Raw genomic sequence first — 18031 nt, 5'->3', positions numbered from 1 at the left:
TCCCCTCTGCGCCCCACATTGTGAATCATTGTTGCTGTTTGTTCATTTAATTGGTGAGTGTTGTTGAATGTACTGTTTGAATGTTAATTGTTAAGACGCATGTTGCGCGCTTTTATTTCATTCAGTCATTAGTATTGTTTTTCCGTTCGTGTTTGGTTTGTTTGTTGTTTTAATAAAACCCACGAACGAGAGTACTGCCTGCGCCTGGTTCCTAACCAACACGACACCAACGACAGTCGTTACATGGACTGTGTAATAGTAGGCTATGACCACTGACCACCTCCTATGTGTCCTGGCATAAAAGACTGTGTTAACTTCATAATTATGGAGAAAAATGAAAGAACTATGGAAGGTTAACATTGTAGCCTCATGCTGAATAAAGATGGCTCTCCCCTGACTTCCGGTTGCATTCATTTTGTTCATGGATCAAAAATGCACAGAATCTGACCGCATTGTGACGTGGACAGATGGATTTGCACTCTGAATGGTAAGTCAAACCACTCTAAAAGAACAAGTCAGTTTAAACAGCATGAGTATCCAGATGAACACATCTGGAACAAGAGGTCTTAGAATTTTGTTTTTTAGTCAGTAGAACCCTGTGGTAAGGACACGCAAGACTTTTGTTGACACTGAAAGATGTGTTCTTAGTCCATGAAATACCACAGGAGAAGCTAAGACCTTTTAGGCCACTATTACAGTGATGAAACCTTCCTCATGTTGTCTGGAAGTCATTGATAGAAGAGTATCAAGTGACATTCTTGTGTATAATATTTGTACAATTGAAGTTAAAGAAAATAACAATGTAGTACCAGCGGTGACTGCACGTTGTAATTCAGATAAATTACTTCAAAAATAGCTTGAAAATAGATAACTGTCCCCAAGAGATAATTCAAAAATATGCCATTGTTCCAGAAGAGTTTTTTTGATATACAGAAAATACGGAAAGAAATTCAAAGAATGCCTGATGAATTACAAAAAACACGTTGGTCGTTGATTGTGTTATCAGAAATTCACAAATGGAATGATAAATGCGTCAAAGATGGTCTTGAAAAACCTTTGAAGGAGAAAGAATGTGTTTGGGCGTCAGCTAAACAAATGGCTGAACAGGACATGTTGAAAAGTTGAAAAAGGAATTGGAAATGTTGAAAGCAAGAATAACATCTAAAAACATTCAAAGGCCATTTAAAAAGAAAACTGGAGAATGTCACTATTTTGGAATCCCTGGCCATTGGCAGAATGAGTGTCGCAAGTGAAAGCACTTTGATGGTATATAGTGTGATGCCCATTTGTATGACTGTAAGAACTTAGTTTCAGGTAGTACATGATTTGAGCTTGTATCTCTTTTCTTTTTCCTTTTTTCTAAAGATGATTCTCTGTGCTGTGAAACGAGTAATGTTGTTTGTACATCGGAATCTCTTGGTCTGCTGTAACTTCCTCCCATCAGTAGGTGGCAGTGTGAGGCGGTGGTTTTCCCCAGGGACTGTGAGAAATAATATAGGACGACGGGTTGGCTCCATAGACTGTAATGAAATGTGCACATTGTGTTGTGCTGTAAAAGTGTTGAAGATATTTCAACTGTACAGGTTTGTACATGTTTAGCAGTTACTATAGGCACAGTGTCAGCGAGTCAGTCATATTTCATGGTGTTTGTGTATCAGTGTATATTACGCTGCAGTAACAGCCAAACGCGTATTTGGACAGTTTATGTAAATGTGTACATGAATATGTATGGTAATAGCAGATATAATCTGATATATATCTGCTATTTATCCCCTACAATAAAATGTAATATTTTGTTTTGAATGCTAAATAGGCTTTGGTTAACTAAAAACCTTTTCATTTGTTAGTTTTTGTGTTTCGCTTATAACTAAGACGACGTTTGTTGGATACTAAAAAGTTGACTGACTAAAATACTCTCCCCCTTGGTTCAGAGAGCAGCACGGGGGGGAGGAGTGCTTGAGCCCCCCCCCCCCCCCCCCCCCACACACACATTGTCCTGGGATAGTAAGAGTAACATAGACTTACTGGGGTGGTCATGTCTGTTTTTAGTTCAGTCATAATTTTATAAATGTTTTGGAATGTACACAATAATGTTAAATTACTGTGTGGATCTGTCAATTACATTTCTACGACTGCAAAAATATTGTATAGGATAGACCTTTGAAATTTGGTTAAAATATAGTATCAATTTGGTTGAAAATTCATTTACTATAGACAATCTGAACAACACAAAAATGGTGTAAAAGTAGTTGTATTAAATGTCAGGGGTTGACTTGAACATACTTTATAACAATTATTGATCATACAGTTTACTGTACAGCATACAGGTGTAGTGTAATAAGAGAAGAGTGGAAGTGTATTTGATTAAAAGGAGAGTCTGGCCACACCAAGTCTCCAACAGACCCAACAGGTGATGTTAATCAGGTGTCCAGCATAACATTTGTTTCTCTAAAGATCTGGAACAACAGGTATGGGCCGTCAACCCCACCCCCCTGAACTCACCTGGAGAGGTGTGAAACTGAGTAAACTGGAATATAACTTAATGCATGATATTGTGGACATTTATCTATAGTGTTTGGATTTCCCTTGTTCCCCATAAAGGGATGAATGGTCTAATATGCTTTATTGTACTGTACAGCTTATGGATCAAACTTGTAGAATGTTTTGTCTGTACTGCAAGACTGATAACAGGTGGCAACGCCCGATCCGTTCGGTAATTTTGCATTGGTTTAGTGGGATAGTTCCTCTCTCTCCCTCTTGATTTATTGCTAAAAGGTTTTTACAGAGTGTTTTAAATATGTCCACTGTTAGTAATATCTCAAACTGTTATTTGAGTTTGTTCTCATCTATGAGTCCTCCCGACACGTGTTGTTTTACAAGGCTACTGTTAAAGTATCTCCTTGCACACATTGCTGCTATAAAGGGTTTTAGATGGGTATGGAATACTTATTAGACTTATATACGATTTAGGAGGACACATAATATTGCTTTACAAGTTGAAGTTCAAGATCAAAGTTAATTTATCAGATGCACCGAATAACCCAGCGTCATTCTGAACAATTAAATTCTTATTACATGGCACATGAGATCTATGTAGTAAGATCTAATAAACGTGTAAAGTAAATATATAGCAATAATATACATAGTGTAGAATGGGGAATATGGGGAATATGGTTGGAAGTATTGAATATTATGACTATAATGAGTGTGATATGCCTATGAATGGAACATACAAAATAATATTCTAATGTACATTGAATGAACATGGAAAGACAGGTTGTGTATGGTAGATGCCTTGCACGGAGAGGAGATGGCAGCCGATGACATGCTCCGCAGACTTCACCACCCTCTCGAGGGACTTGCAATCCGCAGCGGAGCAGCTGCAGTACCAGGCAGTAATGCAGCCTGAGAGGATGCTCTCAATGGTGCACCTGTAAAAGTTGGTGAGAGTTTTTTCAGAAATGCCAAACTTCTATAGTCTCTTCAGGAATTATAGTCGTTTTTGGGTTTGCTTGCCTGGGCCAATTGAGGAACTGAGGTCGGAGACTCTCCACTTCATCTCTGTTAATGTGTGTGGGGGCATGACCCCCCCTCTGCCGCTTCCTGAAGTCCACGATAATCTCTTTTAGTCTTGCAGACATTGAGAGGTTGTTGTCCTGGCACCATGTAGCCAGGTTCTTTACCTGCTCTCTGTAAGTGGTCTCATCATTGTTGGAGATGAGACCGAGTATGGTTGTGTCATCCGGGAACTTAATGATGACGTTGGTGCTGTGTGTGGCCACACACACTTGCTTTTTTTATGATTAGATCCAACTTACTTATCATGATCAATACAAGTACAGTACAACAAAATGCAGTTAGCATCTAACCAGTGCAAATAGGGCAACAAAAAGCAGTTAGCATCTAAGAAGTGAAAATAGAAAAGTGCAGAAATGTACGAGTATTTACAAGTATTAAGTATAATGAATTTTACATGTGCAATGTAGGCAATACGCAAGTACAAATGGCGATTCCAAATGTGCACAGATGCAAACTGAAGGTAGCATGTGCAACTGAAATGCAAGGAAGGGATAGCAACAGTGAGGTTCCCGAGGTAGACATGTACATGTAGCAACTGAAACATTTCCTCATCAGACTTTGTGAAGAGTCCAGTAGTACAAGGACAGTATTGCATTAAGGTCCATGAGAAGTGGTAATAAGTGGTGGGCATGTGGATATGGTTAGTGTTGGGTACAGAGTTCAGCAGTGTTACAGTAGTAGGGAAGAAACTGTTCCTGAGCGTGCTGGTGTGGGAATGAAGAGACCTGTATGTCCTGCCTGATGGTAGGAGGGCCAACAGATTGAGGCATGGATGCGAAGGAACCCTGATGATGCCACCTGCCCTGTGCAGACACCGCTTGCACTGGAGGTCTACCATGGTTGGGAGCTGGGCACCAGTGATGTGCTGGGCGGTTTTCACCACCTATTGCAGGGCCTTCCGGTCGGTCATGGAGCATCCTCCAAACCAGTTAGTCAATACTCCCAATTGTGCAGCGGTACAAGTTCACAAGGATCTTAGAAGGCAGGCAGACCTTCTCCAACCTCCTCAAAAAGAACAGGCCCTGCTGTGCCTTTTTGACCAAGGTTGAGGTGTTGAGGGTCCAGGAGAGGTCCTCTGAGATTTGGACACCCAGGAATTTGAAGCTGGGCACACACTCTACCTCAGTGCCATGTCCTCAGGGACTTGTGTGCATTCACCCTGCTCAGTGCTGAGGACACATCTGCGATGGATAGTCTGAGGGGGAAGTCATCAGAGCGGAGATTAAATGGCTGGATCATTGTTGTCCCTATCGAAGCAGGCATAGAACCTGGTTAACTCGGTAGTGATGGAGATGTTGCTGGCTGTGGGGGTAGGCTTCGTTGGCCAGTAATCTGTGATGGCTTGGATGCCCTGCCACATGCGTTGGGGTTGTGAGTTGTTGTTGAATTGCTCCTTAATACGCAGTTTGTGGCCATGTTTAGCCATCAGTGAAAGGTGATCAGACTGTCCAGGTGGGGGACGGAAATGGTTTTGTAGGCATCTGGAATGTTTTGTATTCACGTGGCTTAGTGTATTGTCTGCTCTTGTGGGGCAAGAGACATTTTGGTGGAATTTGGGAAAAACTGTTTTCAGATTTGAGTGGTTGAAATCCCCTGCCACAATAAAAGCACCATTCGAATGTGCAGTTTGCTAATAGCTATTATAATAGTTATAGTAATAGCTAATAGCTATTGAATTAATAAAGATAAACTAAAAATGTTGCTAAAATATTTTGAAAAAATAAAAGTCGTAGATTGTAGCCCATGGTCCCCCAAGTCTGAATATACCACTTCTGTTGTCATGGCACACTTTTCGTAGACGCTATTGGATTTTAATATCATTATTAAAATATATTTTGGAACTAAAATACATTGAAAAGCGTGGATTGTAGTTCACCTTCACCTGATCAAAAACCCATACTTTTCGTTGTCCTAAATTAGTTGATTTTGACGGGCTAATATGAATCTCCACTAAATGTCCATTATAAAACTAACTTAACCTCGCTGTTGGGGAGCCCTGACCTAGCTGGTCTTTGCTGAAATGCCTGCTGCATAATTTAGATTGGACTGTAGTATAGTGAAGTTGTCCCGGCGTATTTGCATTAACCACTGTTTCTTCAGCTCAACGTCAAGAGGGAAGCTATGCGTACTAATAACCCCATTGAATTTAGTTGATGCGGTGCGCAGGGGTACAGAGCAATGTTCAAAATATTTCTTTACTTGTTTCTTAAAAATGCATTCTTAAATATATTTTTCTGAGTCTCAATCATATTTATTTATCTGGCTTAACTTGCACCGTCAGACGAATGTATACAACTAACGCAACCTGGAAACAGGCGAGCAGTATTATTGTAAAAGGGAAGTATGTCACCACCCTGAGTACATGTAGCCCATTGATTACAGAATTTTGTTAAAAGAGGAGGTGATGCAACACAGTGCTAAAAATGCCCCGATCCCAACTTTTTTGAAACGTGTTGCTGGCATTAAATTCCAAGTAGGCATATATTTTGCAAGAAACAATAAAATGTCTCAGTTTCAACATTTGATATGTTGTCTTTCAACTATTTTCTATTGAATGTAGGGTTTAAATGATTTGAAAAGGTGTTTTCAATAAATGCTGAATAACATTTTGCAGCGGATTATACTAACTCCACAAATATTACAAATAAAATGTCACCAAACATTTTTCATTGTAGGTGACATGAATAACTCAGCGCCGGCAGAAGTGGTTTGGTCCTAGACGCTGAGCGACAGGCCGATTTAGGGTGCCGGCAGTAGGTATAGGTCGAATGAACGGGAAACTCTGAAGCACCATTCAGTTTTTCAGGCTCTACTGTTTCAATGCAGTGTGCCAATTTAGTGGATAGCTATTAACATACAAAACAGTAGGTCATTTGAGTGAGAGGCTGTTAAATAGCGTAGTGGTTCGAGATGCGGGCTCTGGAACCGCAGGGCCCGCATTCGCCTCCCGAAACCGTAAAAAGGCGCTATGCCTGAGGTTCAGGACAGAAACAACATCGCTGTTTACAACTTGGCATAGCTATGTAATTGGAAACCTAAAATAAAATGGTTGTGGTGGATATTAGGATTTCTTCAGGATAGACAAACATTGCGCTGGCTTCACGATTCTCTCGTCTTTTCACTTGACAAAAAAGTCAGTAATCGTTAGTGATGGCCATTCGAGGCTTCATTACCGTTCTTCTAGCAGCAGGATATTATGGTGGCAGTGCTAACTAAGATTTTCTTATATAGTTAACAATCTCGTCTGTACATTTTATGTTTAATGTCTGTTCCAATGTTATTTTTGTTTGTTCTTTTTCAGACTAGATTAACTACATTAACCAGCCTTATACATTTCAATTATGTCTTTTATTGTGATAAAGTAAATCTGAGTACTGCCAGCATAATATCCTGCTGCTATAATAACGCGAAACAAGCCTCGAATGGCCATCACTAGTTATTGTCCCCTATATTGATAGATTCTTTATCTATGTCATTCACAAATGGCTGATTAGCAGTTAAAATGGCCAGTGGCAAAAGTGGATTTGTACAATATTAAAAGTTGGCGTGATGTTAATTAGTGAAAAGAATATAATGCGAAGGGGCTATACTAATGCCCAACATGTGTGCAGTTTGTTGGCGTAGTGGTTACCGACAATGCTTTTGAAGTGACTGACATGGGTTTGATTCTCGAGAGAGTATCCACAGTTTTCACGTTTTGTTGCGGGCCGGCTGAACTAGGCTTGCCTGGTTTCTTGTTTCCGGAGCTGTATTTGCATGACAGTGTTCATTTCGTGAACAAAAATAGTGATGAAAATGTTCATTAAATATATATTTTTCAGTGGCAGTTAATGTGACGATAACTGACTGAATAGAATCAGAATAAATTCGATTTTTATTTTGGTTGACAAAAAATATCTTTCCATCAAAATATCTTTGTGACTATAGTCTTATTTAACTACCCTAGTTGGAAAGGAGGATTTTGGAAAGAAGTTTTTAATGTTGTTTTTCATGATGCGCTTTCAGATGTCACCAAAAGAAACTGTTTGTCTTTACTTTCAGAACATTTGGAGAAGATCAAGTGGCTGACTGAACAGAATATCAAGCTGAGGGCACAGCTGGCTCTAAAATCTGGTAAAAACCAGACTATCGTTATACTAGCATCTTGTCTGAATTTGTCTGAATTTGTGGCCTTTACTAAAAAGCAATACTGTACAGCCTTTCTGAAATTACATCTATGAGGCAGTTATCTTTATTCCACTATTAAACTATTGACATTTCTTTGTGCTTTTAGCTTTAGATAAGTGGCTGCCTGAAGAGAATGTCCAGCTGAGGGCACAGCTGGCTCTAAAATCAGGTAAAAACAAGAGTACAGTTACGCTAGCATCTATTCTTCATAAAACATGGATGCTACCATGCGTCATTACAAATGCTCTCGCTGTCGTGACCACCTGGACTGGAGCAGGGAACAAGGCCAGCTTTAAGGGCATTTTCCTCAGGACTATTCTTAAAAATAAGTTATTTTGCACATTGCTATTACATTATTGTGGTTAATTTATAATCTCAGACCATTTAAGTACAATATCTGATTACTGTATTACAGGAGCAGTAAGGAGACATTCGCTCTTCTTGGCCGGCTCCGCTTACACAGTCCGGCAAAAATGTATCTCCAATGCAAATCTGGCGACTTGTTCATTTAAATGTAACTACTGTAAAAATTGAACTACTTACTATTGCCTTTCATTTCTCCCTTCGCCCATCCACCTCACTTTCTCTCTTCACACTGACGTCTTCTCTTTCTCCTGCAGTATTACAACAATTCCACCAGGTGGCAGGAATGTCTACCATATCACTGGTCTTAGAAGGCCACCCTTTGTGATATTGTAGAGGGATTTAACACTCTTCAAAATGTCATTGAAGCCCTGAACATGCACACCTGATTGACTAATCTAGGGCTTGATGATTAGGTTACAGGTCTAAACAGGTGTGCTAGTTCTGGGATATATCTAATACAAATGCTAGAGGTCTCTGAGGAGCAGTAAGGTCCCCACTGTGGTGTTCTGAGGGAACTATGAGCCCAAAAAGAAGTCTGAAATCAGAAAGCTGAATTTATTTATATAAAACCTTACAACTGGTTGGCACAGACATGAATTTTGTTTATCACAGACAGCATCCAAAGGGCATAAAGAGAATCATCATGGTGTGGATGTTGCTTAAATCGATATGACTCTATCATCACTTAGATTTGATTCAACTTTATTGTCATTGATCAAGTACAAGTACAGTACAACAAAATGCAGTTAGCATCTAACCAGAAGTGCAAATAGAAGAGGGCATAAAATGTACATTAATTACATTTACACTGACCATAACATTATGACCACCTGCCTAATATTGAGTAGGTCCCCCTTTTGTTGCCAAAACAGCCCTGACCCTTCGAGGCATGGACTCTACTAGACCTCTAAAGGTGTGTTGTGGTATCTGGCACCAAGACGTTCGCAGCAGGTCCTTTAAGTCCTGTAAGTTGCGAGGTGGGGCCTCCATAGTGCATCCTGGTGCCATGTATTCTCCAGGTAAGCAATGCACATGCATTCGGCCATCCACGTGATTTAAAAAAAGAAATGTGATTAATCAGATCAGGCCACCTTCTTCCATTGCTCCGTGGTCCAGCTCTGATGCTCACGTGTCCATTGTTGGTACACTTGGCAGTGGACAGGGGTCAGCATGGGCAACCTGACTGGTCTGCAGCTACGCAGCCCCATACACAACAAACTGTGATGCACTGTGTGTTCTGACACATTTTTATCAGTCCCAGCATTAACTTTTTCAGCAGTTTGAGCTACAGTAGCTTATCTGTTGGATCAGACCACACAGGCCAGCCTTCGCTTCCCACATGCATCAGTGAGCCTTGGCCGCCCATGACCCTGTCATTGGTTCACCGCTTTTCCTTCCTTGGACCACTTTTGATAGGTACTGACCACTGCAGACCGGGAACACCCCACAAGGCCTGCAGTTTTGGAGATGCTCTGACCCAGTTGTCTGGCCATCACAATTTAGTCCTTGTCAAATGTGCATCATGGCATGGTCAACTGAAATGCTGGGATAGCAGCAGTGAGTTTCCTGAGGTAGACATGTACTTGTAACAACTAAAAACGTCCATTATCAGACTTTGCAAGGCAGTGTCAAAGTAATACAAAGGGAGTAGTGCAAAAAGGTCACTGAGAGATGGAGGGGGTGTTATTAGTGATGGGTCACAGAGTTCATCAGGGTCACAGTAGACGGAAAGAGACTGTTCCTGAGCCTGCTGGTGCTGAGCCTGTGAGAACGAAGAGACCTGTACCGCCTGCCTGATGGTAGGAGGGCAAACAGTTTGTGGCATGGATGTGAAGGGTCCCTGATGATGCCGCACGCCCTACGCAGACACTGCTTGCACTGGAGGTGTACGATGGCTGAGAGCTGAGCAGCAGTGATGCGCTGGGTGGGTTTCACCTTCCAGTCGGCCAAGGAGCCACACTGTGGAGCAGTTAGTCAGAATGCTCTCGACTGTGCAACAGTAATAGTTCACTAGAATCTTGGAGGACAGACGGGCCTTCTTCAGCCTCCTTAAAAAGTACCGGCCTACGTATACATTTACCGCCCACGTGATCCTCAAAGTTCAAGTGGGCGCGACTGAAATTGGTAATGTCATTATGTGGCCTGACTCCGTCATGTTTGGGCTAGGCGCATCGATTTTCTTTCACGGTTTTCAGAAGAAACTTGCAAACCAGCCGATGTAAATGCATTACCAGAATGCGTCATTTGCATTCTTTTTGTGGAGGTCGGGCTCCCTGACGAGATGGGTGTCACTAGGTCGTCTGTTAACATGGTGTACACCAATTCGAAAGGGGAAAGCCAGGGGAATGTGCCGGCTATCGCCATTTTCCACTCACAGCCTGAGATCTAGCCGAATCCGACTCCAGTCGTCAATGTTGGTTATCTTGTCACATGGACAATTGTCATGACCAAATGCTTGGAGACACAAACTCACAAGTAACTCCATTCAAATCAGGACAGTCTCTAGAAATGTATAAACATATGTTCTGTAGTTCAGTAGTCTCCTGAACATGGAAGTGGTTTCCATCTTTTAGATACAAAATAGGCAAAGCATTTAAAACATAATGTAATTTTTACCACACATTTTATGGAAACATTTTGTAGAACCAATCTGCTTTTATACACAATAACACCAAAGGCACTTTCATTGACATATCAAATTACTTTCTATACTTTTTTTTTATATATCAAAATACAAAATCATCAACACTGGGGCAAAACAACACAATGAAAACACAGCCTGCATTGGAGATTTACAATAACTCATCTTCATAAGCTTGACCATGATCAGACAAGCCAATTGCCTTCGTTTCTTGCTTCTCCATAGTACTACCCAAATGCAAGGGGCTTTTAAGTGTGGTGTGAGTGCCTGCCAACATTGCAGTGGTGAGTGCACACACTTTCTTAAATATTTTTATACAGTGGGAATCAAACCCCAAACCCTGACAAGTGCCATGTCCGGCCATTATAACCAGACCACTCTTTTCTGCTGCATGGTGGGCATGACACGGGCAACAAGTGTGTAACCGAAAGGGCTGTGAAACAGTTAAATTGAATATATTTAATGTTGAGGCCCTTATGCTCAGCTTATACACATTATACACATATTGTGCTCAAGCAGCCATAGAACCAAAAATGTGTAATCAATGTAAATTTGAAAATGTACATGCATTTTATTTGGTGGTTGTTTACAGCATATCCTCTGTTACAGATCCTGTTATCAGTGTAGAACCAAACCATCACTGACTGTAGCCATTCTGTCTATAACAGCATCTTATCTGCATCCAAACAATGTCCAATTTTCCCCTGGGTGTCACTGCCAGAGTGGGTGTAGCTGCAAGATGTAGCTTGTTCAAAGAGACCCTCCTGTCCAGTATCACCAGAGTTGCTAAACCATTGGACAAGCCTAGGCCATGAAATATCATTGTAAAACACATACTGTAGGAATGAGGGAGGCCAGAAAAGCTTAACAATGCCTTTAGGCTCTATTGTGGTATGCCCTGTTGCTTGATGGGCATGTGTAAACAGATACAATGTATACAGATAATATGCTAATTGGGGATATAACCAGGGGTTAAAGTGGGATTTGGGTAGTGGGGGAGTGCTACTTTCTATTTTTATCTAACATTTTCCACAACTATGCTCTATCGTATTCATGTGTCCTCCTGTTATTTTCGCTGGCATGTATTAAAATGCTGAGCATGGCCAGTTGACCTTGATTCAGAATAAAGATGGCAAGGAGGTAGCATGTAGATGATGTGAATCATGTGCATATCGTGTTCACCAGATCCCAATACAAATGAACACCTGTGGGAGATTTTGGACCGACGTGTTAGACAGCCCTCTCCACCACCATCATCAAAACCCAGAATTGGGGAATGTCTTGGTGGTGTTTCATCCCTCCAGTGGAGTTCCAGGGGCTCATAGAATCTATGCCAAAGCGTATTGGGGACACAAGTGCTCTTGTGTCCCACTCACGTGTACCTGTTTGTCCCACCACTCTGGCTCTGTGGACTGTCTATGTGTAGGGAAGCCCACATGTTGGGTTGTCATTGGACTCTGCCCCTCCACGTTGGATAGAGAGGCAGATGTGAAGATTGAGGTGTGACGAATTGTGTGTGTGTGTGTGTGTTCTTGCATTAATGCATTCATGAGGAGCTCCCCTCACCTGGGTGTGGTGAGGGGACACAAACTAGACACAAATTAAAAGGAAAAAAACTGAAACCAGGAGCCAGCAGGTCATGAGTATGGCACCAGATCCACAAAGACACTCCTGAAGACTGGGCACCCAGCCAGGAGGCGGAGTAACATGCCTGTGACACATTCAAAAGTGGAACACACTCATCTCATGTTACCTGTTATTAAATTGCCATGACAAGCATTGACATGTAAAAGGACAACTTGACACAGGATAAATGTTGATTTCACGTGAGTAGGAGACTGAAATGTTGGCAGTGCCTGTCTGGACTCCCAAACAATCTTTTAATGTTAAACGGTTTTCAGTGTGACTAAAATCCAGCAGGCTCTCCCAACCAGCTCCACTAACCCCATTGGACGTAATGTTTCACTTTGACAGTGCCAAAATACCTTACAATGCCTTGAAAACCATAGCAACAACATCAGGTTACTATTGCATTTACAGCCGATGAGGAGTTAGCTGAGGTGGGGGGAAGGTTGGCCATAGGAAGACTAGTAAATATATTGGTACCTTGAGTCTTACATGTAGTTGGCCAATTATCCAGAGGGTAAAGATCACTGTGATGAGTGCTGGTAACAGGGCCGTGCACAGACCTTTTTCAGGGGCTTGTGCTGAAACTGAAAAAGCCCCCCCCCCACACATATTTGTTATTAAGATGATTTAGTAAGCCTACATAAAATTAAGAAATAGCACCATCTTAACGACTATTTAAATAACAGAAATTAATAGTCTCAAAAGCTTTAGTTTTAATCACTATTAATAACAACCCTATTAGTAATATAGAATTATAATGATTTTACAACATATCATATTGTACCATATTGTACTTGGTAGTTTGGTAGTTTGTTTACAGAACTTTCAATCAAGACATGAAAAACTGATGAAAATGTGATTTTATTAAAGAAAGCTCAGAGCAAGCAGTCTTACACCTTACAGTGTAGTAAACTCTGTTTTCAGTTTCTCGTTCACAACAACATAAAAATAACAGTTATTGTGTGCCTGGGTACTGGGCAGCCTCTGTGTGCTCATCAAGTTGGCATGTGATAGGAATAAATAAAGGAAAAATGCAAATACAATTAAAACAGGGTTCAACTCTTCTTTAAACCTAATTACAACAGCTATCTTCTGTGGGTAATGTGCTTGAAGATTTTTATGACATCACTATGATCCACTGGGATGTCCCTCTCTATGGCTATGAGGAGAAGGTCCGAGAGCCTCTGCTCTGAGCAGAGGCTTTGGAGTTAATGAACCTCATTTTTGAAAAGGATCTCTGCACAGTTGCAGTTAATACAGCTCCTTTTTGTGGAACTGGTGGAGAAAACATACAGTTTCTCCACCAAGGAGAAAAATTTCACAAAGTGAACACTGGACTTCGCACTCTCAATCAGGACCAAATTCAAACAAGGTGCCTGGCAAATTCAAACCGTGTACCATCTCCTCAGGAAAGACCGCCTGTCTGTGCTTTTTGGGAATTTCGTAACAGACTGGCAAGGTCTGACTTTCTCACACATTTCAATATACCTGTCACTATAATTAATATTAAATTTCTGCATGTGGGCAGGATCTGTAGGACAATTCAAAACCACTCGTTTTGAGATTACATCCTCTTTATCTGCAGCCAATCCATGCTGGCTTTCTTCTTTTGTTTCTTCTGGCGGTAACTCTCCTGTAGGGGCTCCTGTCTCCATCACATCCTCCTGATCCACACTAGCAGTTCCATACTGAGTTTCTTCTCATGCTTCTGCTTCTGGGAATTCTTCTGCAGTAGCTCCTGTATCTTGTTCACCAGCAGGTTCTAGCACATTACACAAAAAGGATTATTTTTCTAAATCTGGATCACTGCTTCCTTCCCTTTCTTCTTCCTAGTAACTGGCCTGATCCATGAAGTAAGTGAGCTGCTACCCATGGCTGCCTACTGTCGCTCCCTCTCCTTCCCTTTCTTATTTATTTCCTTAAGGGGCATTGCACTGCAACCACCAATTGATCAAAGTACAAAAAACAGTTTGGATCTTTAAAATAGTCATGGTTGATATACCGTGGATATAAAAAGTCTACACACCCCTGTTAAAATGCCAGGTTTTTGTGATATAAACAAATGAGACAAAGATAAATCATGTCAGAACTTTTTCCACTTTTAATGTGACCTTTAATGTGAACAATTCAATTGAAAAAAAAACTGCCTCTGAGAACCCAAGTAACCATATCATCCTAATAAACAAAAACTAATTCGTTAGGATGATATGGTTGACCGAATGAAAGGCATTTGCCAAATCAATAAAACCAAATGCACCATACTAATTATTTGCAAAGGCATATATGATGTAATTGAGAACCTTTCGTGTTTTTGAATTGCACCAATGGCAGCTATGAAACCTTACTGTAACACTAAGAAAACTCTAAATTGACTCAAAATGGTTGGTTTCTGCAAAGCTATAAACAGACAGGACAATATTTATTTAATTGATTTGACAGGTTGAATAATTGTTGAGTTAATAAATGCAACTCATGCTCTTTGGTGATTCTGGTATAAATAGATGTAAAAAAAGACAAAAATGTATGAACCATAATAGTTTCATGCAAAAATACAGTACACTAAGGCAAACGGTACATGTTAGACTGAAATCTATTTCTTTAAATCAAGAGACTGAGGAATGAGGCAATATCCTTTCACATAAGACTTCTTACATGGTTGTAGATTGATGCCATAGAGACACTCTTTCATCTTCCCACTTCGCCTTAGCATCTATTGCCTGAGGATGCTGCTGTTTTGTGTTTTGAAATAGATGTTGGTACAGAGGAGGACATTCATCTTGACTTTTTTCTCAATTCATAGTCAGAATAGAGGGTACAGCAGAATTGCCATTTGTACTTGCATTTGCCTTCATTGCACATTTATACATCCCACTTGTAACATGCATTATAATGAATACTGCCCTCTTATATTTGCACTTCTGGTTAGATACTAACTGCATTTCATTGTACTGTACTTGTACTGTTCATTGACAATAAAGATGCATTTCATCTTATCTAATCTAACAACAGGTCTAACTGACTTCCTTTGACTGGGTGTTTGTGTGGTGAAAACCGCGGGTCGTCCTCTGGACTTTCATCTCTTAATGACGCTGGTGAATCACAAGGAAATTAACAACTTTGAATGTTACTGTTGACATCTCCCCTGAATAGACTAGGAGCATTTCAATTTGGCACATACAGTGTGGTCACTTTTGAACATAATTTGCCCTTTAAACAAGAAAATCAAATATATTATGCTATATAGGAAATAAATTAAATGTTAACTAGCCGTTAATTTGCCAGCATTGAAGTTACATAATTTTTTTACTCAAAACTAGAAATTCCAATAATAATTTGGTAGTTTTCAAATGGGGTTCATGTTCGGGGTCCAACATCGTTTTTTTATACCCATGATATCTTGGTATTCCTGTCATTCTTATTTAACTAGCGTTTTCCATCATTATGTATAAAGCCTTTTTGTGTATAAAGGACCGTATTGCTGGAGGCACCCAGGCAATTCAATATGTGCATTCAAATGATGATGGAATCTATTATGTTCATAATTGCAATAGCTTTATTTTCATAATAACTTTCGTCATTTCAAAAATGGGATATGGGATACACATATATACATATTTGAGTGCAAAGCCTCAGTTTCAATTTCTCATCTTGCACTAAATAATAATAAATAGGCTGTTCTGGGCATATGAACAGTTTAATTTCCATGTTTTACAGTTCAGGGTAAGACAGAATCACTCTAAATGTTTCAGACAATAAAGGAGTGTTGTTAGTTTGGACCATTTAGTTAGCGTTGGTGAAGGCCTGGTAAAGGGACGTGAGCTTGTCCTTCAGATCCTGGGCATAGGGGTCGAGCTTGTCCTTCAGATCCTCAGCGTAAGGGGCCAGGTTTTGCTGAACTATCTTGGCTCTGCTGGTTAAATGGGTCTGGAGGTTCTCAGCCACGGGGGCCACACTCTCCTGGAATTCCTGCAGACGCTGGTCCACTCTTTGCTTCAGCTCATCAGTGTAAGGACCCAGCTGAGACTGCAGGTCTTTCACACTCTGCTCCAGACTCCCCTTAAGCTCCTCACTCTTCTGGAGCAGGGTGGCCCTCAGAGCCTCAGAGTCCAGGGACTCCGCATATGGGGCCAGATCCTGCTTCAGCTGTTCCACTCTCTGCTGGACTTTTGTCTTCATCTCATCAGCATAGGGCTCCAGTTTCCCCTTGATGTTTCCCAGATCCTGTCCCAGACGATCTCTCAGCACCTCTGCCTCCTGGGTAATCTTTGTCATTAGGTCCTTGGCCACCGGTGGGATCTGCTCCTGTAGGGACACAGCGTATTGGCTGGCCACATCAGCGCTCTCTGTGATGCGAGCACTGCAAGAGTGAGAGAAGAGGTTTCAGCCTAGGTCCAGTCTAGAATTCGGAAGGATTCCACAATAGGCAATTTAAAGATGTTGAGTCACCTTCATTACAGGTAACATGACGTACCTGACATCTTGTCCGAGTTGAGACTTCCTGATCATCTGGATGGTATCATCTGCTGTTTGAGTTGCCTTGGCAACGTAGTCCCAGAAGGCATCTGTCAGCTGCTCCAGCTGTGGCTTGGGCTCATCCGCATAGAATAGGTTGGCATGGCAACCTGTTGTGGCATGGCAGTAGAATGAGTTGTTACGAACATGTCATTACTGGTTTATAGCGCCACATGATTAACCTACTCAAATAATTTAACTACTCAAAACAGAGGGTTCTCAAAAAGTGACCTCACCCCGGCCTAAGGTGGTTCAGAAGTTAAAACTGCCACCTCCAGTAGACATATACTACTGAAACATGAGTTGGAATTCACCTCAAAACTTTCAGGAACAAACTCTCTCTCTATCCAATAAAGCATAAAAATGCCCTAAATACTGAATACCCTTTAGAAGATGTTATTAAGATACAACCTCACCATCTCACATACATTGACTACAATACCAATTATAATAATAACCAATGGTGACAAATATGTTAAGGATTGACTGGCTTTACTAGTTTCACAGCTGAACCCCTAATCCGATAAAGTAGCTTGAAGCAGGTCAAGATGAACAGTACGAATTCATAAGAAATAAAAAAATATGTTGCATGCGAAGCATTTAATGTACAAATTAATTTTCCAAAGTAATAATCTTACCAGAGAATACAGCAACTGCAAGCACTACGAACACCTTCATATTTGCGCGTCTTACTGAAAAACAGAAACATTGCTGATCATTTACACTATCAAATATCAACATTAAATTATAAAAATAGAATCCCTATTTTTACATAGACCTGTTTTAAATCTTAGCATTGGTCTCACCTGATTGTCCCCCTGGTGTATCTCTGTGTGTTTTCAGAGTGTGTTGGTCTCTCAGTCCAGGGCCATGCTGTATATATAGTGGAGACCAGAGTTGTGGAAGAGAAGCCAAAGTCCAGGAGTCACTGCCATGTTGTCATGCTTCTGCTTCTGCTACCACTCCTGAATTGCTGTCAACACATGACAGGACAGATACTGGGCCCTTTTCAGTAGAGTTGTTTGATTACCTGATTTTAACAGCACAGGTTCAACTTCATGCATGTAAAAAAAAACTATTTTATTTTGCAACAGGAAGGGGAAATTGGAATTGTGATTTACAGAACAAACACATATA

At 40.8% G+C, this 18031-nt stretch overlaps 1 protein-coding gene across 1 annotated transcript; it reads right to left on the bottom strand.

Moving 5' to 3' along the window:
• Nucleotides 1-15912: 15912 nt before the first annotated feature.
• On the bottom strand, nt 15913-17756 carry LOC105024287 (apolipoprotein A-I). The gene is made up of 4 exons (XM_010894139.4): nt 17701-17756; nt 17533-17586; nt 16854-17004; nt 15913-16739 (listed from the first exon to the last, which is right to left on the bottom strand). The coding sequence occupies exons 2-4, from the start codon at nt 17570-17572 to the stop codon at nt 16163-16165; spliced, it is 768 nt and encodes a 255-aa protein (XP_010892441.1). The 5' UTR covers nt 17573-17586; nt 17701-17756; the 3' UTR covers nt 15913-16162.
• Between the last annotated feature and the right edge of the window lie 275 nt (nt 17757-18031).

The sequence above is a fragment of the Esox lucius genome, chromosome 20 (assembly GCF_011004845.1).
Source record: "Esox lucius isolate fEsoLuc1 chromosome 20, fEsoLuc1.pri, whole genome shotgun sequence".
Taxonomy (NCBI): Eukaryota; Metazoa; Chordata; class Actinopteri; order Esociformes; family Esocidae; genus Esox; species Esox lucius.
This window is presented reverse-complemented; position numbering and strand designations above follow the sequence as displayed.

Bases quoted from the DNA above. Each gene is read 5' to 3' on its own strand.
- LOC105024287 (XM_010894139.4), bottom strand. From the start codon at position 17,572: ATGAAGGTGTTCGTAGTGCTTGCAGTTGCTGTATTCTCTG. The intron at 17,005-17,532 runs GTAAGATTATTA...ATGCCACAACAG, and splicing joins TGCAGTTGCTGTATTCTCTG to GTTGCCATGCCAACCTATTC. The intron at 16,740-16,853 runs GTACGTCATGTT...TCACTCTTGCAG, and splicing joins CAACTCGGACAAGATGTCAG to TGCTCGCATCACAGAGAGCG.